Raw genomic sequence first — 26,109 nt, forward strand, 5'->3', positions numbered from 1 at the left:
TATTTCAACCATATATATACATATATATATATATATATATATATATATATATATATATATATATATATATATATATATATATATATATATTTGTCACACACATGCGTTTGGGAGACAATTTATGGGCTCAAATAAATGCATTTACCTGCTGAACCAGGGGTTGGCAGTGCCCTCTAACTCTCTTTCCTCTCTCCTTGTAGAACAACTGATGAATTCACAATTTAACCAGCACTTCTGGGGCCTCATGTATAAACAGTGTGTATGCACAGAAATGTTGCATAAGAAAGTTTCCACGTTCAAATCGTGATGTATAAAACCTAAACTTGGCGTAAAGCCACTCACATTTCCACGGTAACTCATACCCTGTTGTACGCAAGTTCTGCACTTCGTTTTGCAGACTGGTGGCACCCAGCGTCAAAGCAGTGCTACTGTTCCTGTGTGGTTTCCCTTTCTTTTTCAGATCCACATCCCTGACGCGGCTTTATAAATACACTGAAATTAACCGCATATTGTTTATTAGTTTAAGGCATCTGATTGTAATTAACCTGTAACAATATAATGGTCCACGGAATGGTCAAACTATTCTAAATACAATAGCTGCTTTAGCGTTGTTACTCTCACTGCACCTTCTTCTTCTTCTTTCAGCTGCTCCCACATCGGATCATCATTTTACATATTCCTCTCACTGCACTACTCGGAGTATTTATATCACTGTATCTGAGTGTGAATCACAGCTGTACAGTAGCTGATCGGAAAGAGAATTATCGATATACAGTATTAAGTACATGCTGCCTCAGCCATTCGCTATTTGAACTGCTCTCATCCGACCAACGCTTCAGAGCCTTTCCTGTTCGGACTTCGCAGTTCACAAACAGTTTCATCCCTAGAACTATAAACACACTCAATCAGTCCATCAAGTGCTCCTTGTAGAACTGTTTGTACTTGCAAGTTTACAGTGAGGTAATTATACTTATGATACAGTTATAATATTGCAAAACCTGAGCTACTTTATAAAGTGCGTATTTACATATGATGACGATATAATTTTTAAGATGAAATGCAGCAAAATATATTTATTATATTATACAGATAAGACTTTAACTTTAACTACATAGTGCCGCAGCGCTAGCGAGCTTGAGCTTTGTTCACGGTTTGTTCCTGCCTCGCGCTGTATTCTTGGTGTGGCTGGCATGACACTGGAAGGATAGATGGATAGAATAATTAAACATTACGAATATATTTCAATGTTCCTTAAACGTTTTGAAGAATCAGCGTTCTAAGCTTACAGATGGCTTACTGTCTATTACAGAGCTGATTGTGTGGCGATTGGGTATTTGGAGAAAGAAAAATAAGGACAGGAATTGGGGGTTAGTACGTTTGAAAAAGACAGTACTTCTGTAATAAAGCATTTCATCAAAGGTCGCACATAGCGCAGCCAGCATCTTGCTGTAAGATATGAACAATCACTGCGCCACCGTGTTCCCATGTTTAATAACATGCTTTAACTCCTATCATCATGAAAATGATATCATGTATACTTCTCAGTATTTTAATTATTCAGAGAGCTGTAATATTACGAATGTAATGGATTCTGTGTCCTGTCGGAGGAAGACAAAGCCCGGAAGCACGTAGTGATTCACACACATAGAGCACATAGAAGATCAAATACAAAAAAAAGCATTTAACGTGCTACGTTAGTTACGATGGGATTTGAGAAACTAGTAAATTAAACGATTTTAAGATGAAGTTTATGATGTTCTACTTTAATGACAAAATAAACTACGTGATTAAAGTGGAAATTTCGAGATTAAAGTTGACATTTCTTGCTTTTTTCACACTGTGTGCCTTTTTTTTTTCTCTGTACCCTAATAAGCTTTCATATGACACTTAGACGGTGGGCTACGACTTGCCTTTTCACGGCGACTTTGATATCTGACAACTTCTTCTTTATTTTGGGCACTGTGTGACTTTGTGAACTTGAGCTTTTGAGTTTCTCCAACACGCTATGTCACTCAATCAACTTTCTTTTAGTTGTTTATACCTCTGTTTAAACCAACAAATAGTATGTTTTTCTTTGCCTCCACTTGGTATTCGCTGAAATTCTTCTATTTTTCCTCGTATTTTTGCCATTGCCTTTTCACAGAACACTGAGCTTAAGGGCTATTTATATTGATTTGCATATTCAAAGAGGCGTAATTCTGGGAGGAGTTGGGGTGGGGCAGCAGGCACGTGCATGTGCTTTAATTTCCACGCTGACCGGGATTTATGTAGCGGAAGAACGTGGAAGTTGGCGAACGCACAGATTTATGCATCTGGATTTTTTTGTGCGTAAGTACATTTGCGCTTTTGTGCTTATGTCATGTTATAGCGCAAATTCTACGCACGGCGTTATGCATGAGGCCCCTGGTCCTTAAACAATAATGTTATTTCTGGTTCCAGTCCTTAAGACCCTGCCTCCTCCTGATGTCACTTCCAGTTCCAGAATGCCTTTCACTCATGACATCACTTCCTTCTGCCAACTATATATACAACCTCCATTTTTGTCATGTTCCATTTTGAACTCCAGTCTGTAAAGATGTCATTTCCTTTTTTCAACTGCTCTACAGTATACAACCTTTGAAGGTTTTTGTGTGCTTATTTTGCAATTTATGCATACAATGCAAAGTTCATTCACTAACTAATTCACTCATCAACAAAAATACAATTTCCAGTTTAGTTAAAGAGCTGAAAATTTGGCAGGGTTGCACATCTAGGGCATTAGAAAAATATAGACTAACTAAATAGAAAAACTACATGCATCAAAAGTTTAAAAATGCTTTGATGGATTTGAGTGAAATTTGGTAAGATTATCCATCCATCCATCCATTTTCCAACCCGCTGAATCCGAACACAGGGTCACGGGGGTCTGCTGGAGCCAATCCCAGCCAACACAGGGCACAAGGCAGGAAACAATCCAGGGCAGGGTGCCAACCCACCGCAGGTAAGATTATAGATAAAGGAATATTAGCTGACATGTGCTTTATTGTCTAAAAATTTTTTATTTGTCGATATTTAAGCAAAAGAAGATTCAGATGAGACATGATTGAGGTATTTTAAATTATGAAGGGAATTAGTTCAGTGTATCGAGACTCTTATTTTAAAATGAGTTCATCAAGAACACAGTTGGAAACTTAAGGGTAAATTTCACACAAACTTTAGGAATTTTTTGTTCACACGGAGAACCATAGACACTTGGAATAAGCTACCAAGTAGGATGGTAGACAGTAGGACTTTATGGATTTTCAAAATTCAACCTGATGTTATTTTGGAAGAATTAAGTAGATAGGACTGATGAGCTTTAATTGACTGAATGGCGTATTGTTGTCTAGATTGTCCTAATGTTGTAATATTTATTAAAATTAATGTAACTAACATGTTGTGCCCTGCAATGACAGGGTGCTTTATGCAAACAAAGTACACAGCAGAAGTGATTGACGGGCCACATGAATAGCACCACAGGGTGGAAATATAGGCAGGAAAAAAGAGATGTGATCATGTTGTAAAATGGAAGGAGAAAGTTCAGCGAAACAACAAGGAAGATGCAAAGCTCAATTGTTAGCAAACATTGTTTTTTGCTGTTGACTACCAGCACTCTTAGATACACACCAGCTCCCATCTTGGTTATCAATTCCACTCTGTCGATTCTTCAGCCCTGAGTCACATCTCTGAAAACTACAAGGGAACCGACTTTCCAAACTCGATCTTCAGTTGCAGTGCTGCAAACTCCAATAGGGAACTCATCACGCCACCCCCTTAAATCACACAATATCCCAGCGTCAGTCTTAGATAGGGGCAGTTGAATTTCTAAAGGGGAAGCCACAGAAATTTTGTCGTGTTGCTCAAAGTTACTGCCTCCATGCTCACTACTGTTCACGTTATTAATACATCAGAGTAACACATACAGCACATTATCGGCACGTCAGTATATCCACTTCAAGCACTGCTTTGTGTATACACACATCTGTGAACTTTAAAGAGTACTAACTACAAGTGATAGAAAACATGAAAAGAAATACTGGACTGGAGTGAACGATATAAGCAAATGAAAACTGTAAACATTTATTAATGATAATAAAGCATATTCAAACTTCACATATTTCTTACGGATTACTAGTTTCAATTCAAAGGATTACATTTTCCTGTAAATTATAAATATCTATACAAAATTTGAACCATCTATCTGTAATTATAACCATAGTTTACTTGAAAATTCGCAAAAGTATTCAATTAAAGTGTGGCCCAAAAGTTGATAGAATTCCTTATTTTTCATATAAAGCAGGAGAACAAAATCTTATTGGCCTACTGTAAGAAAAAGTGTTTTCGAGTAATCCTGTTTACACAACACAGACACACAGACAGACATACAGTAATTTCAAAAATGGTATTTTCAGACTCAGTAAGGTCTAAAACATCAAGATTCATCAAAATCTTGAGATAGAATTTTTTCCACGATTCCTGTACTCTCTCTATCCTATGTATACGAGAAAGTAAAAATGGTGGCTAAGTGTCAACCTCCACCAAGTTATTGGGGTTTGTGTCTTTCTTACAGCAAACTGCACAGGCAAACTGATCGAGAAGGTGCTCTGGCAGAAAGAAAGAGAAGAGTGGCGGCCGAAGAGTTGGGCGAGCTGATTGTTTGATTAGGTCAGCTGTTCCACATCGGCACTGTGTGGACTGCAATCAGTACATGGCACCCATAGGAGTATAAAGGGAGGGAGAATGGAGAAAGATGGGAGGTTAATGGAAAGAAAAGGAACAGAAGGAAAGAGTCGGGATCATAGCTGAGCCTATGCTGCTACAGAGAGGAGGCAGGCTGTGCAGGAATTCAGCCTAAGTGGAGCAAAGGCACTCCAAGGTGGGGTCGCTCCTGCTGACTGTCCAGAGTAGATATAGTGACCAGCAACTCTGAATGGGCTCCCCCTGAAGGCCAAGGCAATACGGCGGGAGAAAGGAGTGGGGCTTGCAGAGTCCGAGGGATGGCAGCGAGAACACGACCTGAATTAAAGGGCTGACTGCACCTCTCAGAGGATGACCCTCTTGCTGGGCAGCAGAGGAGATGTCTGTTTTAGAAGGAAACACAGAGGCTCAGAAGAGATTTTAAAGGACAAACGTTCTGCTTTTAACCTTCACATTTTAACCTACTTGTATTTATTCGTGTATTTGTTTAATGGATTTTAACCTCCATTTAGTATTTGCTTTTATTGGGATTATTTATTGACTTATTTATCAATTGAACTGCCCCGCAATTTGTTTATCAATGGCCACATTCGTTGATGGAATGCACCTGTTCTTGTCAATCTGCATCTTCATTCACCCTGGCCCATCTCAGGAGTATACCAGCTGCTGGTAAACCGGGCATCACATACATAAGGAGGTGCCGAAGAAACAGGAATCATTCCATAGAGCCAGTTTCCTTACCGCAAGTCATTCAAGCTCTGAAGTGGGGTGTGAGCTTGGGTTCTGCCTTCAGCATGGAGAGTGCAAAACACATCTAGCACAGTTTCTTTAGTCTTACTTAGCAGAAAAGCAGATATTGGGGACAGCTTTGTCTTGAAATGTTTATTTTTCAAAGTGCTTAAAATTCTGATCTATGAGGCTAAAATATTTTTATAAATATCAACATCCTGATTCAAAAGCTCCAAATTTTTCTAAGAGTAATTATGGAAAAAGTATATGTTCTTGCTATTTTTATTTTTTAGTTATAACTGAAAATATATACATTTTAATTAAAGACTTTATGTATTACTATATTAGTAGTGATATATCTGTATATTTTTTTTTATTCTGCTGGCTTGCTGATGAAATCAAAAAGGGAAATATTGGGGAAATGTCTCCTCCTGCTGGCCACAAAATGAAAAGGCTTACAGCAATCATCTCTATATATAATCTTCATTTGGATCTTGATCTTTGTTTGTCCGCGAATGAATTAGAAGAAGAAGCACTAGATGGCAGTAGAGAGACAGGTAAAACATAGGCATTGCATTAAGAATCTCCTCCAGGCTTATAGTACTGAAGACTGAAGTACTCCAGTCACACCTCAAAACACAGACATTCAAACTAAACAAATTGTTGTGCTTTAAATTAACTAATCTTTATATATAATCTTCATTTGGATCTTGATCTTTGTTTGTCTGCGAATTCATGTTCCCCTGACAATGCCTTGGTTGTTACTTTTCTTTACAAACACTGTTGATAGCACTCTTTGTGTTTAGATCTGGCGTTGACACCGTGCTTTGTGTTTAGATCTGGCATCGACACCTGCTTCGTTGTCGAGACTGTGTTATTTTCTATTTCTATCGACCGTCGTTGGCAGCACTTCGTCCAAATCGAATGTTCACCCGCTTCTTGGAGTCGGCAGTCAGAGTATATAAGTCGGACACACTTCTGTGATTTTTCATCAGTCGGCGTTTGGAGGTCAAGAAAGAAGCATTGGTTCTTCCTTACTCTTTGGATTGCCACAAAGCAACCTGCGAGATTGGAGAAAGGTTGAGAAGAGATTGTGAGAGGAAACGACAGCGTCGTGAAAAAGAGATGGACTGTGAATGGAGAGACGCAGAAATGCTCCTCCACCACCACATAATTACTATTCGGACAGTGATTCCAAGTAGGCCGTTCCTATCGAATCAATGTCCAAGGGTTTTCTTTTGTAATTTTGTTTCCCTTATAAAAAATCATAATGCTGTACGACGAAGGGCCCAGTTCACGACTAGCAGCCGCGTTTAAACAGGGAGCCCTTCACAGACAACTTTAACACGTGCAACGTAGTTGTGCGCACATGGCTAGTTATCCATATTAACTGAGCCCAACCTCATTTTCTGCCTTTCAAGAAAAGATGGTGATAAGCGAAAGGTTCTGCTTTATCTTTTTAACCAAATAATTACAGCTATAAAACAACAGGTAAACTGAAGACACAATAACTTATTTAACATACTATAGTCGGAACCATTTATTCTATTTCACGATTGCAGGGGCCATGGCTTATACTGGCAGCATCGGGCATAAGGTAGGAGAACTGTCACAAGGTGCCACTCCAATTCGGAGCCAACAACTCATAAACAGGTCCATACTAAGCAAATTTGAAATTTGTATCTAGAAGGGGATGTGGACAAAACTAACGCACTGAACCAGTTTTGTAACAGATTTTCCCTCCTTCCACTATAAGCAATTTTTTCCAATGACCAGTTCCCCCCACAACACCACCTACTACATCAACAAGTATTACCACTTCGATTGGTATAGCCATGACCATGAGTGTGGGCTGTCCATAAATAATGACCAAGTGAAGAGACAACTGATGAGGCTACACACAAGAAAAGCCACAGGACCAGTAGGAGTCCGTCCTTGAGCTCCTAAGGCCTGTTCAGTCTGTCCCTAACACTCCAGAAAGTGCCACTGCAGTGGAAAACTTCCTGCATTGTTCCAGTTCCAAAGAAGGCAGGTGCTTCATCTAATGACTACAGACCAGTGGCACTTACGTGTCACATCATGAAGAACTTTCATCTTGTGAAAGAATACCAGCACCCACTGCTGTTTGCTTATCAGACAAAGATTGGAGTGGAAAATGCAATTATCTATCTGCTTCCCAAGGCTACTCCTACCTGGACAAGGCTGGCAGCACTATGAGGATTCTGTTTCTTGATTCTTTCAGTGCCTTTAATTCCATCCAGCCATCCCTGTTAAATTGGTAAATTCAGAAATATGTACTGTAGGTGGGTGAGCCTGTGGTGTCCTGGATGATGGACTATCTGTTGAGCAGACCACTGTTTGTGAGACCCAAGGACTCTGCTTCTGATATGAATGTGAGCGACACTGGAGCAGTCTTGTCTCCCATCTCTTCACTCTGTACACCTCCATCTATAAATAGAACACCAGGTCATGTCACTTGCAGGAATTCGCAGATGATTCTGCAATTCTCGGGTGTATTGATAAGGGGATTAGACAGAGTTCAAGAGTCAGGTGGAGAACTTCGTTTTTGGTGTAGAAAGAATTGTCTTAAACTTAACATCAGCTAAACCAAGGAACTGGTTATTGACTTTCAGCACACCAAAGTGCCTCCATGTTCGGTCACTATTCAGGAAGTGGATGTAGAGTTGGTGCACTCCTACAAGTACTGAGTGGTTCACATTAATGACAGTTTGGATGGTTCTTGGCATATAGAGTGACAATATAAGGAAAAGGCAGAGCAGGCCCTTTTTCCTTAGTAGACTGCATTCCTTTAATGTGGAGAGTGACATCCTTCACGTCTTATATAACTCTGTGATGGCCAGTGTGATTTTCTACTCTGTGGTGTGCTGGGCTGGTAACATCACCTCAAGATAGGCCCACCACATCAACAAGCTAATTAAATGGGCAAGTTCAGTAATGGGACATACTGTGGACCCCCTGAATTAAGTAACAAAGGAGATTAAAACAAAGCTGCATGTCATTATGAACAATGCTGCACATCCTCTCCCTGACAGACAAACACAGAGGACTTTCAGCCATTGAATTATTCAGCAGAAGTGTGTCAAGAATGCTACAGGGGTTCCTTTATAACAACAGCATTACATCTGCACAAGGCCTCCCTGGGACTTTGACAGCCAAGTTAGAAGTTTTCTTTTCTTTCTTTTGAATTGTTCTTGCTTTATAGTAGCAGTGTGTTCACACAAAAGTGTGTGTGTATATTTATTTATATGAAATGCATCTTTTTCGAATACCCCTCAGGATCAGAGCACAGGGTCAGCCATTGTACAGCGCCCCTGGAGCAATTGAAGGTTAAGGGCCTTGCTCAAGAGCCCAGCAGAGTAGCATCTGTTTTGGCAGTGACGGGGATTCGAACCGGCAACCTTCGTGATGTCAGCGCAGATGAGCTATCTATCTATCTATCTATCTATCTATCTATCTATCTATCTATCTATCTATCTATCTATCTATCTATCTATCTCATTTTTCTTAAACACTTTAAACTTAATTCAACATATGAAATGTGATGTATAAATTAATTTATTAATTATAATAACAATAATAATAATAATAACAATAATAATAATAATAATACTGCAGTGGGTTGGCACCCTGCCCGGGATTGGTTCTTGCCTTGTGCCCTGTGTTGGCTGGGATTGGCTCCAGCAGACCCCCGTGACCCTGTGTTTGGATTCAGTTGGTTGGAAAATGGATGGATGGATGATAATAATAATAATAATAATAATAATAATAATAATAATAATAATAATAATAATAATAATAATAATAATGCAAACACAAATATAGTTTTTAAATGTTTTACCTTTTTGTACTTACCTGAAATGCTCCACAGGATTTAATTGGATAAAGGAAGATATTGGTCAGCCTATTAGATACATTGGCACTCTCTGGGTGTGTCATCTGAGTCACCAACATGTCTTTTTTTGCTTCCTGGTCATAGTCAACCTTTGGCTCCGTGTTCACAGCTGTACTTTCATAAGAAGCATTTTGATGTGAGCCAGTAATAGAATTAGCAGTCTGCCTTTGTCTAGACCTGGGAGTGTCAGGTAGGGTGCCAACATGGACTTTGCAGCTGAATGACGAGGCCAGTCCTGATGTTTCATCATCTGTTCCAGTAATGCTGCATGTAAGTAGTATGGCTTCATCAACCCGGATTGGACTCTTAGCAAATGACTCCACAATGAATTTCAGGAAGGTCTGCACATCTTCAAATGTGGACATGTAGCCAAATGATATCCTGACTGATCCAGTGGGTTGTCCATCTACAATATCAATGTTGTCTCCACAGATGTGGCCTGCCTAAATGAACCAATATAAAGTGGACCATGAGATGTATTTTCTGGATATTAGCAGGTCCAACTAATTGATAGCACTCAGATTAGAAAGTTCAAATGAGGTGCATGACATAGTAATACATTACATAGAGAAGGAGGGAAAGGTATATGAAACAAGTGTTTATTTTCAGTGTGGCCTGTAGGGGTACCACAGAGCCCCAAATCCCAGACACCACTGCACTGACACAAATACCAGGTTCAAATGAATACATTAATTTAACAAAATGCCTTCAGACAGGCTTCTCCTATAACAATAAGCAGTGACATTCTTTGTTTTTACTTTTTTTAATTCTCTGCTCCTCCCTAGAGGACCTTTGTCCTCTTCTTCTCCCAACATCAACTCACCTGAGTAAGGCAGAATGCCTGCTTTTATGCCAAACACAGGAGTACATCCCAGGAAGCACTTCCAGGTCAGGCAGAACTGCCATAAAACAGGGGAGTCCCCTGTTAGCACGCAGGGAACCCAACATGGCTGCTCTTTTAGAACTACAGTTGTCCAAACTGAATTTATATCACTTTTCAGAGACCTGTTTCTACTTTGAGTTTAAAGAGTTTTTTTTCTGTTGATCAGTGTCAAAAAAGCCAACGTAAATCAACTGTGATTCATTGCTATTTAACAGTAAAATGTGAACATTTCCAAGGGATGAATACTTTCTATAGGCACTGTATGTAAAATAAAGACTAACTGACATTTTTGGAGAGCTTGCTGCTACCCACTACTTTACCTGTTGGTTCTTTTTTATTCCCTGATTGCTGATGCCCAGGTGGAGCTGGCATGCCCCCATGTTGCAGAAACAACCTGTGCGCAGGTGAATATTGTGCAGACTGGCCAGTTTATCCACCTAAAATGAAACAGAAATATTAGAAGTTAACCTTTTACCAGCTTTGTGAAGAATGAAAATTTTGATCCAGACTACTTCTGATGTGTTCAGTTTGTTAGTTTTGTGTGTTTTAGTAAAGCACAAGTATTTTTTTAAAATTGTGAAGTAAATACATCTATCCAATGTAGCTGTAGCTGGCCTGGTTTTGAGTTGTCACATTCTCCTTAATCTCTGTAGGCCACTCTCAGGGGTCTCCAGGTTTCATTCCAAAGCTGTTTGCTTCAGATTAATTGGTTAATAAATGATTGAGTTTGGGTGTATGAGAGAGCCTGTGTCCTGTGATAGACCAGCGTCCCATCCAGGGTTGATTCTTGCCTTGTGCTTGTTGTTGGTTGACCATGTCACCCTCAAATAGATTTAAAAGGTTGGATAACCTGGAATTGACAAGCCAGTAAACAATGGGTTCAGGATTGATTTCTGAAGATTTTTCCTTCAAGCAGAAATTGAAGATCTTTGCAGAGTGAACTATCTTGAGACATTGACTTGTTTACCTCAGGGTTTACTACCACAACCTGTCATGACAATAAAAGCACTGGAATGGCTTTTTAAGCTCCAAACTAATCTGTTCAAATCCAAGTGGATCAATCTGTTAGTCATGAACATCTATATAATGCTCACAACATTCAATAAGATTTTTGCTAAGCACTGATAAGTGTACAAAATAAGGACTATAACAGGTTACAAGCAGGCTGTAAAGCATGCAGAGGAAGGGAACAAGAGCAGAGCTAATGAGGAAAAGCAGTTCTTCAACAGGTTTGACTCATTTTTGTCAGCCCAGTCCTCCCTCAACATGGCTAACCTCTGTGTGCAAGCTGAGGAGATTACAACTATCATCTGCACCCTGCATGACCTACCCCTACAGTAATATCACACCTGTGGTGTCCAGCCCCCATCCACTCCCTGGACCATGTGTCTCTGCTGATCAAGTGAGGAGAGAGCTGGGAACACTCTGCATAAACAAGGCTTCAGAGCTGGATGGAATCAGACCCAGAGTGCTGAGAACATCTGATAGCCACCTCGGAGGGGTCCTTCAGCACCTGTTCTCTCTTTCCCTGAATTTACAGAAGGTTCCCCAGCTGTGGAAAACTTCTTGTGTGGTCCCATTGCAAAAGGAGGACATTCCAGTGATTCCAAGTACTTCAGACCAGTTGTTTTTACTTCATACATCATGAAGACCTTTGACAGGCTGGTCCTAAAACAGTTATGACCCCTGGTTTCAGAACAACTGAATCCTCTGAAGTTTGCCAATCAGACATATACAGGTGTGGAAGATGCTCTGATCAGGATCATGTTCTTTGACTTTTCCAGTGCTTTTAACACCATTTTGTTTCATCGACTGGGAAAAAAGCTCAGTGTTTTGCATCTTGATGCCCCCACAGTCTCCTGGATCATGGACTACTTGACCAACAGACAGCAGTTTATAAGGTCCAGGGACTGGTTGTCAGAAACAGTGGTTTCTAATACTGGAGCACCTCAGGGCACTGTCCTGTCTCCTTTCCTGTTTACCCTCTACACAACAGACTTCTATTACAATACCAGCGCTTGTCACCTACATAAATTTTCAGATGAATAGTCCATCATAGTCTACAGTGTACAGGAAGGTTGTGGAGGACTCTGTCTTGTGGTGCAGGGAGAACCACTGGTAATTAAACATCAGCAAAACAAAAGAGCTGGTGGTGAACAAAATTATCAGGCAAGGATGCTCCATCACAGGGCAAACTCCAGACATAGTGGGAGCTATTGTGGAAAAGAGGATGTTGGTAAAATTGCCTGTCATCATATCCTCCGTCTCCTACCATAGGCACTCACTTGGAGCACTTTTAGCCACAGGGTCATTACATCACATTGTGCTAAGAAATGCATTTTGAAGTTTTTTCTGCCTACAGCTATCAGACAATTCAGTGCTTTCTCCTGACATACTTTTTAAGTTCATTTTCAAATTTCTGCACAATATCCATTTATTTATTGATTGATAGATTGATTGATTGTATTATCTGTCCTGTGAGACTTTATTTTGCTTTTTATGTTTCTGCTGCTGTATGCATATGAGTTTCCCCTTGGAATAAATAAAGTTTATCTAATCTTATCAAATCTAATCTAAGAAGGCTGAGGCCACCCTGGGTTAACGGGTAAACAAAATAAGCACACACTTAGGGTGCCAAGGGAATGGGAGCAGCACAGAGTTTCTTCCCCCATTGTTAACTTTTTCATTGCCACACTCAACTTTAATTGAGTTTGTTTGTTATTGCCCTTATCTGCCATATTTGAATTTAATTTGCATTGTATTTTCTTTGGCATATGAGTAACTAAAGTTTAAAAGTTTGGTGTGAAAGTGCCATCAGATATCACATTTGCTTCTGTTTTATGGCATAAGAGCTTCACTTCCATTGAGTGTAAACACAGCTGGCTAAGCCCGGCTAGAATGTAACTCATCAGCTGATTTGTGTAACAGATCCTTAAGCTTGTTCTTTTATTATTTCTTTTACTGATTTTTCACATAAATAAGGTAAGTTTTGATCTGTTATTTCATCTTCACTACTTGTTAAATCTTAATGCCTTGACAGGAGGAACCGACAGTGTGCCATTGTTGGGCAGTGCTTAGGGCATCAGTTGGCATAATTCAACCCTGGGTGAGGTGAGTCACCGTAAACCTTTGTGAATGAATGAATCCATCTTTCTTTCATTATCGTCATCACCATTTATAAAAACTGCGACATTTAATTTAATCGTTAATGTTCTCTGAATACTGTATCTCAGTATGCCATCAGCCTCACCCATTCTTGTACAAATCTCAGGCTCAGGTTTTATTGCTGCCTGCTTCTGATAAATTTACTAAACCAATCAAGTTTTAATTTCCTGCCATGAAGAAACAAAAGTGCTGCTTAACCGGGAAGCCTGTTTCACCTGAAACCTGGAAATGTCTTTTGTGCAGAATAAAAGCCGAGCTTCAAAATCACCAGGTCTGCTGTCAAAAAGCACACAATGCTTCATACTCCACTCTGCCTTGCCTTTGTTCTTGAGTGGGAGCAAGCTGACAAAATTACAATAGCATCTGAGCAACACATTTTTAACATCAGCAACTCTGACTCTGTGAAAATGTAATAAAAAGCCTAAGAGACACACACGAGGGGGAGCTGAAAAAAAGGAAAATTGGTGGATCTCTAAAAGCGGACTACAAAGGTGATGACAACAAAGGCTGTGTATCTGAAATGGGAAATCATTGTTGGAAAAACATTACTTAGTAAAACTTATTTCTGAATTTAAACTCTGTCTTGGTAAGAAGTCCTCAGTTATCATCGGACCCCCCCCCCCCTTTTATTATCCAAAGGAAATCCAGACAACTTTGTTAGTTACTTATTTCCATATCTAATAAGGTTTTCTAAAAGAACAAAGGCATTGCCAGTTATTAGATTGGACATCAAATGCCTTTTCCATTATTTCTGGGGTCCATTGACTCTTTTTACACCTTTATTGGGAATTTTCAGAGCCGTAGATATGGAATCTACTGTTAGATTTTGTAGCTAAGCCTTAATTTTGCTTTCTTATCTTTCTTTTTACCATTCTCATCACCATATTCTGTAGGTATGGCTGTCTCCTTTTTGCTCTTTGGTTGTTAGAGAACTGACAAGAATCTGGATATTATGGCAGCTTAGCTATTAGCTAAACAAACGGGCTTGGCGGACTGAATGGTCTCCTCTTGTTTGTCAAATTTCTTGTTTCTTATGCTCTTATGTTAGGGCCCCCCTTGCATCTCTAAGGGCATGAATTTGGATATCATGAGGCTCACCCAATTATTCGTAGTGGTTAAAAGTCACTTGGATAGAACATGTCCCTATCCGAGCAGACAGATTCCAAATCAAGCCTTTAGTTTAGGGCCTTTTTGAATCCCTTTTAAATTCTCAATTTTTTTTTGGATCCTTGTCTTTCTTTTTCAAAACTGATTTTTGGCTTTCGTAACAGTACGTTTGACTTCTTGGTTCTCAATCTTTTTTTTTTTGGTTTTGACTATATCTCTTGTCCCAGTAACTATTTCAAACTTTTTGGTTTGTTTGTTAGCATAACACCAGGATGTCACAGAATAGAATAAATACAGACAAAATTCAAGAAGAGTACCTCATCCAAGAACCAAGGGGCAAAATCAGTAAATGCAAATGAGAACAAAACAAATGCAGTGGAAATCAAGAATTAATCACAAACAATCAATGCCAAAGCTGAAGTCAGCATATCACTTTCACCTTAAAGACTTGCTGAAGCTATCTCCTAGCTGTAATATTAGGCAGCCCAGTCTCCTTTGGCTCCAGATAAAGGAGACAGGGTAGATAACTCTACATAGAAACATAAACAGTCACAGAACAGCAAAATAATTAATAAAGATAATGTCATGATTTAGGATGAAAATTGATAATACCATATTGTGTACTGTTGTCAGGGTAATGTCCCTCGTTTCCAGGGGCAGGGTCTCCAGGGTCGTGACCTTGACATAATCAGCAATGGGCATAAAAGATCAGCGTTTCTCTAGAAACCTTATCTGATCTGTAGATAAAATCCTTAATTTCATTTTGATCTAGTGTGTGTTTTCTCTTCTTGGATTGCCTGGTTTCAACTTATTGCATGTAATTTGACCTTGAATTTGCCTCTTGTCTGGGTTATCTTGGTTTATTTTGCTTTTCTTTTGTTTTGTCTTTTGCCTGCTTCTCTCAGTTTACTCACAAAATCAGTTCTCCTATTTCCTGCTGAGTCAAGACAGATAATATAAGAGAAAATCCTAATATTAGAAAAAAAAATACAAAAAAGACTAAAAACAGAATTAATAAGATAATATGAAACACTACATTTAAATAACAAAAAGACTAAATAATCAAAATATAAATTTAAGCCAGGGCAATAGCTCTAGCTGAATTGTATCATACTAGGGCTAATACTTTTGTGTGGTGCTTTGACTTTGTTTTTACTTAATATGTTGGTTTGGCTTGGTAATTTTCGCCTGGTTTAGAGGTCCCTGCTCTTTGAACCCTGCAAGTTACCTTTTGACTTTTCCATCTCCTGGTCTTTCATATAATCTTCGATTTGCCTTTTTGTTTTTGGTAGAACAGCCACAATATAGCATTCGTATTCTAATCTTTCTATGTTGCAGTCTCCTTTATGGTTTGTTTTCAAGTCCCATTAAACATTCAGATCCGTCTACTGTGTTTTGCTAATAAACTGGACCTGATAAGCTGATATTGTCCCACACACCATTGACACCAGGCTGACCAAGTTAAAACAGGGATCAGAATGGGGGTATCTACTTCCACTAGTCTCATTTACTCTACATTGTATTGTCACATTAGTCAATCAGAAGTCTAGAAATAAAAATCCATTTATAAAATATTCTGATTAATCAATTCTAGAAATATTTTCACTTTCTTTAGTTTTGTTTTTCAAGCATGGAAGAGGTCAGTGCAATGGTTCAATGGATAGCTCCACTGCCTCACCGACCAAACATCCTTTGTTTAAATCCCTGCCTGGTTATTGTCCATGTGAATTCTACATGTTCTCCCTCAGGCTGCATGGGGTTGTGATGCCCCGTGCCAGAGACACATGGCCTTGTCCCTTGGTGGGGCATCTAGCAGTTTGAAAACTGAAAACTGAGGAAGGATCAGTAGCAAATGAAGAGGCAGACAAGAAGTAAAGCGCAAAAAGTGCCAAGTGTTTATAAAATCTTAAAGAATTAACATGTCCACAGTGTATCAAAAAAAACTCCAGTGTCCAGGATGAATAAATAAATAAATCATTACAAATATTTCATTAAAGCGCAAGAGAATCTAAAACAGCGAGTTGTCTTCTGAGAGAGATCATGCAAAATCAGTGCATATAAATAATAATTTAAAAGAAACGTGTAGTCCACTTGGGCAGCTGTTGTGGGTACTGATCCAGAGAGTCGCACACTGTTCAACCCCTCCCTGGAATTTGAGTCAGACCCCCTGGCAACTTGCCTTATGCCACCATTGTTCAGAGTCAGAATCCCGCATACAGCAGCAGCTTCACTCAGCTTCATAGTTTCGCCAGAGCTGTCTTAACAGCACCATAGGCCACTGGGCAAAGTAGTACACTGGGTCCCCTGTTTTGATAGCAAAACAGAAACATACATAGGCATCAGAAACATTGTGGGCCCCTCTGCTCCTGGGGTCTTGGACCAGAGCCCATTATGTCCATATGTTAGGATGGCCCTGGACTTTCTGCCTGGCATGCTTGTCTCTCAGACTGTTCCTTGTTTTTGCCAGCCTCCTCCTGGCTTCACTGCTATCTGAGATTGATCAGCAGATCCGGTCCTCTTCTCCTCACTGTCTCTCTCTTCTATGGAAACCCGCATCCAGTTCATGCCATACTGTCCTGCTTTCGACTCTCTCTCACTCTTGAGCTTCTACTCGTTCTTTCTCCCTTACGTTTCCATCCTCCCACTTAGCCCCTCTCCACTTTTAATATTGTGCTCTGACAACCTCAGCTGATGCCTGGCACTCACCCTGCTGTTAACCGCCATTTGCCTTGTTAAGGTGAGTGCACGTACATGCCAGAGCCGATTAACCTGCGGACTAAATAAAAAGGTAAAATATTAATAAATGAAAGCCGCTAAGACATCCTAATAGACGTGCCCCACCACAGAGGTTTTTCCTGGTGCTCCGGTCAGCCTCCGCAACAAATCTCCAGATGGAATGCTGTCCTGTCCAGAATCGTCTCCCAGCTGGTGTTCAGTTCTGCCAGGGTACTTTCTAACCCCATGTTTCTCTGACTTGGATTAAGCAGGTTTGACAATATATGAATGTATGTGTGAATGTTTGAATGTATGTGTATTGTGAACTGAACAATCACAGAGGTGTTGTAATTGTTGGAGTGTCAACCCTGCCAATCCCCATATAATAACAAAACTTCAAAATAAAACAACATTTCATAGGACACAAATAAGACAAAAATAGTTAGTGCTCCCTGCTCTTCTTAACAGTGAAATCAGTTGTCAAGATTTCCATCTCAGTATCTTGAGCTAATCAAAAGACGACCTCCTTCTCTGAACTTGCTGTTTATATCGGCCCACTCACAGAAGTGGAGGCACTTGTGATCTAAACAACTTGTGTCTAGGCGACAGCTCCATGCTCTAGAAGGGACACATTTGTAACACTGTCACATAGTGCCTTGGTCTGGTTACTGTTGTGTCTTTATGTACAGTATATCATCTCTGCGTTTGCTTATGTGATGTTTACTGTTTGTGGGGAAAGAAATACAGGCAATGGAAGCAACAGCTAAAACATAAAGAACTCTTTCCACGTAATGTTCTGGGTTTCAGTCAATGTTACTGAAGTTGCCTTGACAACATAGCATCATACAGTAAATAAAGGGAGCGTGCGGGAAAATCAAACTTATAAATCTACTTTTCTTTCTACTCACATGTACAGCTAACACAAAGCCAGACTTAGCACACAAGGGGTCATCATTTAGAACTGCTAGGCAAGCATTAGAAGACAAGACAGGGACAACTGCAAAATGGGCATTGTATACTATTTCTGTGTGTCAATGTCAGCATGAAATTGTATCCTCTCTTTGCCTTGTTTGGAATGGCTTGATTCACCTAAGTGGGGGCCTACAGGTGAAGAAAGAGTATAAAGCCTTTGTAACATTGCCCGGCACACCTTTGAAGCCGACGGACAGATGGGAGATAATGTCATCTGATACTGAAAATCCTACCAACGCAGCGACAAAAATGGCAGACTCTGTACATCGGGCCCCGACTCCCGAAGGTCTTGTCATGGCTTCCTTCATCTGTTATGCCGCATAAACCGTCATTAAAGAAAGCAAGGTTATTTCTCTTATGTGAATTCTTACTGCCGTATCACTAAGGCGGGGGGGAGGGGGGTATCGCCTTTTTATATTATATCTATATAGTTTCAGGTTATGTAACATGCCGCAATTACAGAAGAACTTATTCCAACAAGGCAGCTAGTGCTCCCTGCTGGATACAGATGGTGAATGTGGCCACCTCAAAGATGGACAGCGCGATTGCCAAGAGACAGTGAGGAATTGAAAGGTGAGGAGGCACTCAGGTCTGACCAAACTCTATGTTCCAGACGGGTGAGAATGAACTGATTTTTCCCTCCATAGACGTTGGAGTAGAAAGGCTACACTGAGCCGAGGATGTAGCAGTGACCTGGTGGCTGATCTCATTGTATTGCACTGGCTGTTTTATAAAGGTGACTGGGACATTGTGCTCTGTGTAGTTTGTTTTTAGTCAATGTTTACATGTAGTGTATTATATTTACAGTATATATATACGTCAGGGCCGGATTAAGAGCTTAGGGGGCCCGTAGCACATTTCAAATTTGGGGGCCCTTTTGGTCATGCATCATCTGAAGTTTAGATTCTGAACAGTTCAAACCGGACTAAATAATTATTTTACTCTCGATTATAATAAGAATCTATACTAATAAAAGGCAAAGCCCTCACTGACTCACTGACTGACTGACTGACTGACTGACTGACTGACTCACTCATCACTAATTCTCCAACTTCCCGTGTAGGTAGAAGTCTGAAATTTGGCAGGCTCATTCCTTACAGCTTACTTACAAAAGTTAGGCAGGTTTTATTTCGAAATTCTACGCGTAATGGTCATAACTGGAACCTGTTTGACTGACTCACTCATCACTAATTCTCCAACTTCCCGTGTAGGTAGAAGGCTGAAATTTGGCAGGCTCATTCCTTACAGCTTACTTACAAAAGTTAGGCAGGTTTCATTTCGAAATTCTACGTGTAATGGTCATAACTGGAACCTGTTTTTTGTCCATATACTCTAATGGAGGAGGCGGAGTCACGTATCGCGTCATCACATATTACGCCTCCTACGTAATCACGTGAACTGAAAACGAGGAAGAGATTTACAGCACAAGTCAAACGCGGGAACGAAGGTAAATGACGTTAATTGTTGACTGTCTTTTAATACTGTGTAAGCAGATATATTAACATATGTGCAATTAAACGTGTGCATTTACGGGGTGATTTCTCAGGCTTAAAAGCTCACCTTTTATTAAAAAGGTAAATGCAAACTCTTTTCATTCTTAAGGGCACAAACCACGTTAGATTTCAGCCGTTAAACGCGCAAAAATGTCAGTACACCAGATAAATAAGCGCAACATATTATCAGTTGTATTTTATGCTTACAATACATATAGAAATGTGTTAATCGTTAACTAATATTATGGGATGGTGTTTTTCGACTTGCGCCTTGATTTAAACGATTGCATGTCTTGGTGGGTTTGCATAGCTTATTGTCAATATCTTTACACCTCTTTTTAAGACTTAATTTAAAAAGGTTTTCTTTTCTTCCTAATTAAAATTTAAAAGCAATACTTCACCGCTGCGAAGCCCCTCTAGCGCTGACGTCCGACGTTCGATTACCATAAGCGAGTGCAGTGAGTGTGTACGCCTGATGAGCCAAGAATAAGGGGGAAACAGGTGTCGCGTACTCTTTGCATTATTTGACAGTAAACTATTTTCATCCATTCTATGATCTGCTTCTCACAACTGAAGGCACCGTGGCTGATGTTACCTGACTTGTTGGCCAACCATAAGCGTTACCTGGTAGGTAACCACCCACTCACTTCACTCCAATACGGGAATCGAACCTCAGACGTCAGCGCTAGAGGCGAAGCCCCTAAAATTGCGCCACGGCGTGTGGTTTGTTTATTTGACAGCATGTAGATCGGGGTAATTACATTCACGGCATTCGTAGTCTGATTCACAATCTGATTGTATGGGTGGTTACCTACCAGGTAAAGCTTATGGTTAGCCAGCAAGTCAGCTCGAAGTGATCACTCGAGTGAACGCAGCTTCACAAAAAAACAGATCCTTAACAAACTGTTATTGGTATATTTCCCTCAATTTTAAAAGGTTTTCTTTTCTTCTTAATAAAAATTTAAAAGCAGTACTTCGCCGGTGCGAAGCGCGGGGATTTGAGCGACTGACGCATACAGACATATTCATGAGTGCAGGTACTTCGGAAAGAAAGCACCGTGTAAACCTAAACTTTAAATTAAGTTCATAGACCTACAAAAGGTTGCCATTGATTTGAGGCAAGATTGCTTTTCTCATGTACAACTATACGTTGCATTCTTAACAGTAAGCTTGCACAGCTTGGTCATATTACAACCTGAGTGCTGAACTGACAACGTCGTATACAAACAGAACTATAACAATCGTAATAAACAAACAAAAAAAAAAGCGAAGAACCCTTGGATTTAATAAAAAGGCTCTTTCCTTGGCGAAGCAAGGAAAAAGGAAGACCTTATATGGCATTCGTTTATAAAACAGCGGAAAAGCTGTGTTAAGGCTGCTTCACAAAAAAACAGATCCTTAACAAATTGCTATTGGGATATTTTCCCTCAATTTAAAAAGCTTTTCTTCTTCATAAAAATTTAAAAGCAGTACTTCGCGGGGATTTAGATATATATATATATATATCTATACATATTAATAAAAGGCAAAGCCCTCACTGACTCACTGACTGACTGACTGACTGACTGACTGACTGACTCATCACTAATTCTCCAACTTCCCGTGTAGGTGGAAGGCTGAAATTTGGCAGGCTCATTCCTTACAGCTTACTTACAAAAGTTAGGCAGGTTTCATTTCGAAATTCAAAGCGTAATGGTCATAACTGGAACATATTTTTTGTCCATATACTCTAATGGAGGAGGCGGAGTCACGTATCGCGTCATCACGCCTCCTACGTAATCACGTGAACTAAAAACAAGGAAGAGATTTACAGCACGAGTCAAACGCGGGAACGAAGGTAAATGACGTTAATTTTTGACTGTCTTTTAATACTGTGTAAGCATACATATTAACACATGTGCAATTAAACGTGTGCATTTACGGGGTGATTTCTCAGGCTTAAAAGCTCGCCTTTTATCAAATGCGGGAACAAAGGTAACTGACGTTGTTCACTGTCTTTTAATACTGTGTAACCATACATATTAACACATGTGCAATTAAACGTGTGCATTTACGGGGTGATTTCTCAGTCTTAAAAGCTCGCCTTTTACTAAAAAGGTAAATGCAAAACTATTTTCAATCATTCTATGATCTGCTTCTCACAACTGAAGGCACCGTGGCTGATGGTAAATGACGTTAATTTTTGAGTGTCTTTTAATACTGTGTAAGCATACATATTAACACGTGCAATTAAACGTGTGCATTTACGGGGTGATTTCTCAGGCTTAAAAGCTTGCCTTTTATCAAATGCGGGAACAAAGGTAAATCACGTTGTTCACTGTCTTTTAATACTGTGTAACCATACATATTAACACATGTGCAATTAAACGTGTGCATTTACGGGGTGATTTCTCAGTCTTAAAAGCTCGCCTTTTACTAAAAAGGTAAATGCAAAACTATTTTCAATCATTCTATGATCTGCTTCTCACAACTGAAGGCACCGTGGCTGATGTTACGTCACTTGCTGTCCAACCATAAGCGTTACCTAGTAGGTAACCAGACACTCACTTCACTCCCTTTCGGGAATCGAACCTCTGAGGTTTTCTTTTGTTCTTAATTAAAATTTAAAAGCAATACTTCACCGCTGCTAAGCCCCTCTAGCGCTGACGTCCGAGGTTCGATTACCGTAAGCAAGTGCAGTGAGTGTGTAATTACATTCACGGCATTCGTAGTCTGATTCACAATCTGATTGTATGGGTGGTTACCTACCAGGTAACGTTTATACTTGGCCACCAAGTCAGGTCGAAGTGATCACTCGAGTAAAGGCAGCTTCACAAAAAAACAGATCCTTAACAAACTGTTATTAGTATATTTTCCCTCAATTTAAAAACGTTTTATTTTCTTCTTAATAAAAATTTAAAAGCGGTACTTCGCCGGTGCGAAGCGCGTGGATTTGACCGACTGACACATACAGACATATTCATGAGTGCAGGTACTTCGGAAAGAAAGCACCGTGTAAACCTAAAGTTTAAATTAAGTTCATAGACCTACAAAAGGTTGCCATTCATTTGAGGCAAGATTGCTTTTCTTCTGTACAACTATACGTTGCATTCTCAAGAGTGTGCTTGCACGGCTTCGGATATAGATATATATATATATATATATATATATATATATATATATATGTATGTCTATATATAAATATGTAAGCTTATAAGTACTGCCTTACTTCTCTTTAAGAAAGGAAGATGTAATGATACTTGATTTAAACGATTCCATGTCTTCCTGAGTTTGCGTAGCTTATTGTCAATATCTTTACACCTGTTTTTAAGACTTATTTACTGAAACGGGCTTTCACGAAAAAAGTTAGGGCTTTGCTACAGGATACACCCTCCACAAGTTAAGAAAGTAAAAATAAAATATATATTTCTGTTTTATTTAAACCTTTTAAGTTCGTATGCATAGCCCCATTTGGCTGTTTAATTTTTTTTTCTTTCTTCAGTAATATTTAATCTCCTTAAAGAAAAACAACATATCCATTTTACTTTTTTTGTATCTCTTTAGTAATATTTTAGTGTAAAATGATAACCAGTATTTAAACCTTTTATGTTACTTTATACATTTATTTTACACAATGTTGAAAAATTAATAAGAAAGCTACATATTTTGGCAGCTGCTGCTTTCATTTTCAATGAAATGAAAAAAGCTCTCCAAGAGAAAATGTCAATGAAGAAGAAACAGTTTGCACTATCTAAAAATCAGAAACCCTCATTTATAAAAGTTTGCTGCAGATGACTTAACTGAAAATAAATGAATAGTTCCTATGTGTATAATACATATTTATCTATTTGACTTATGCCTTTATTCCACCAACTTACAACATCTGAGGTACAATTTGTTACATTACTTTTGTTTTTTGCAGCACAGGCAGGTGAAGTGACTTCCTCAGGGTCACACAGTGGTGTCAGTACCAGGATTTGAACCGACAAGCTCCGGGTTTACTGAAATATTACTGAAGAAAGAAAAAAAACGAAAACGGGCAAATGGGGCTATGCATACAGATGTCCATCCGTCCATTATCCAACCTGCTATATCCTAAATACAGGAGCTAATAAGTACATATGTATATATACAGTATATTTATATATATATATAGATATATATATATATATATATATATATATATATATATATATATATATGTGAATGTATGTATGTATATATGTATGTCTATATATATATATATATGTAGATATGTAAATTTGTATATGTATATATATGTTTATGTGGATGTGTATATGTGTATATACGTATGTATATGTAGATATGTATATATATGTATATGTATATATATGTTTATGTGTGTGTGTGTGTGTGTATATTATATATATAAAAGACAGCAACACTCATAACAATGACAACACAATTACATTGACAATCGTGTTACGTTATTTTTAAAATGTTTCCTTTTTTTTTTTTCATAACCTCTTTAACACACTACTTCTCCGCTGCGAAGCGCGGGTATTTTGCTAGTATATATATATATGTGTATATATATATTATATATATATATGTGTATGTGTGTGTGTGTATATATATATATATATATATACTAGCAAAATACCCGCGCTTCGCAGTGGAGAAGTAGTGTGTTAAAGAGGTTATGAAAAAGTAAAGGAAACATTTTAAAAATAACGTAACATGATTGTCAATGTAATTGTGTTGTCATTGTTATGAGTGTTGCTGTCATATATATATACATATACACATATACACACACATATACAGATATATTATATATACATATACACATATATTTTTTATATATATATATATATATATATATATATATATATATATATATATATATACACATACATACATACATACATACATATACACACATAGATGCACTTACAATAACATAGAAATCAATATAAACAACATTAACATCATTATCATATGAGAATATGAAGTAATATATAAGAAGCACATTTCATATAAATATAAATTATTAAACAGTAAAATCTTCTTCTATAATTTGCTACCGTGGCTTTTCGTTGGTCTGTCCAGGATTTTAAATCACCTGTAGCTTGCAAACCGTTTCACCTATTGACTTGAAATCTGGTACACATATAATACGTCACGTCTACTATCCGCTTTATGGGTGATGAATGTATTACTCTTTTTATGTTTATTTTATTTTAGAATCAACTCCTATCTGCGCACACCAGGGCGGCCGTGGGCAGATGCGTATGGTGTATTCACTCCATGTTATCGTGCATTGCGCTGTCACTGGTATTTTGATAAAAGAATTTGAACAATATATAAGAAGCGTATAAATTATTAAACAGTAAAACATTAACATTTAAGAAGTAAAGTTACATTAAGTACTACTGCAGTGCCTTCGGGTATACCTCATTTTTTGTTTGCCCATTACATGCTTAAATGTATACATTTTTTGGTGTACCTACCCGAGAACACGCGACATATAACCGAGCGTGGGAGAAGCATGGATTTTAAACACGCGTTGAGTTCATCTGCTGGTCTCCCTCGTGGAATAACTGGTAATGTTTGACTAAAATGTACAGCGAGTAAAACGACATCACCTCCTTTTTTTTTGTTACGATCTCTGAGATCTTGCTTTTTTCGGTTCAAGGCTTCATAAGCTCTTTTATGTGCCATGGTGTACTTAATAAGTACTAATTATCCCAAACCATCATCTTTGAATGTTGCAAGACTTTCGCCTTGTATGTAGATCGGGGTAATTACATTCATTGCATTCCTAGTCTGAATCACAATCTGATTGTATGGGTGGTTACCTGGCACTGTAGGGTTGCCACCCGTCCTTTAAAATACGGAATCGTGCCGCTTTTGAGAATGAAATTGCGCGTCCCGTTTTGAATCAATACTGGACGGGATTTATCCCGTATTTTTTTTATCATTTTTTTTTTAAAGCAGCGTGTCATGCAAATCATCCCACACGCATTTTATGAAGATGCCTCCTTTCCTACTTTTGATTGGGTAATACTTGATGTCATCGTTAGTTTGATTGGTCTTTTTAACTGTCCAGTGAGGAGGGCGTGTCTTTTAAGTACAGTCTGCAAAGTGTTGGCACTGAGATGTGGCGTCAGCGCCATAGTTGAAGCCCCTAACGTTGCGGTCAGCAAGTCGGCTAACATCCGCCATGTGCCGTCTTTCAGTTGCGAGAAGCAGATCATAGAATGGTTGAAACTGTTGCCCTTAACGTTGCGCCACGGCGTGTGGTTCGTTTATACCTCGTGTCTTCTCATTAAACTTTTATCTCGCGAATATGTTATTGCAATCCGCAGCGGGAGCGTTTCTATAAACTTAATTTAAACTTACGTTTTACACCGTGCTTTGTTTCCCTTATGAACATGCTTGTATGCTTCACTCGCTCCGTTCTCAATTGTTTA

The 26,109-nt window shown here is 38.9% G+C and overlaps 1 protein-coding gene across 1 annotated transcript in view; it reads right to left on the bottom strand.

The window, feature by feature from the left end:
- Positions 1-26,109, bottom strand: part of mocos (molybdenum cofactor sulfurase) — a 542,026-nt gene that overhangs the window by 79,236 nt on the left and 436,681 nt on the right. Inside the window, exons 7-8 of the mRNA XM_051935533.1 lie at positions 10,562-10,678; positions 9,319-9,801 (exon numbers count right to left, since the gene is read on the bottom strand). Coding sequence (XP_051791493.1) covers positions 9,319-9,801; positions 10,562-10,678 — 600 coding nt within the window. The remainder of the gene's footprint in view (positions 1-9,318; positions 9,802-10,561; positions 10,679-26,109) is intronic.

This window comes from Erpetoichthys calabaricus, chromosome 13 (assembly GCF_900747795.2).
Source record: "Erpetoichthys calabaricus chromosome 13, fErpCal1.3, whole genome shotgun sequence".
NCBI lineage: Eukaryota > Metazoa > Chordata > Cladistia > Polypteriformes > Polypteridae > Erpetoichthys > Erpetoichthys calabaricus.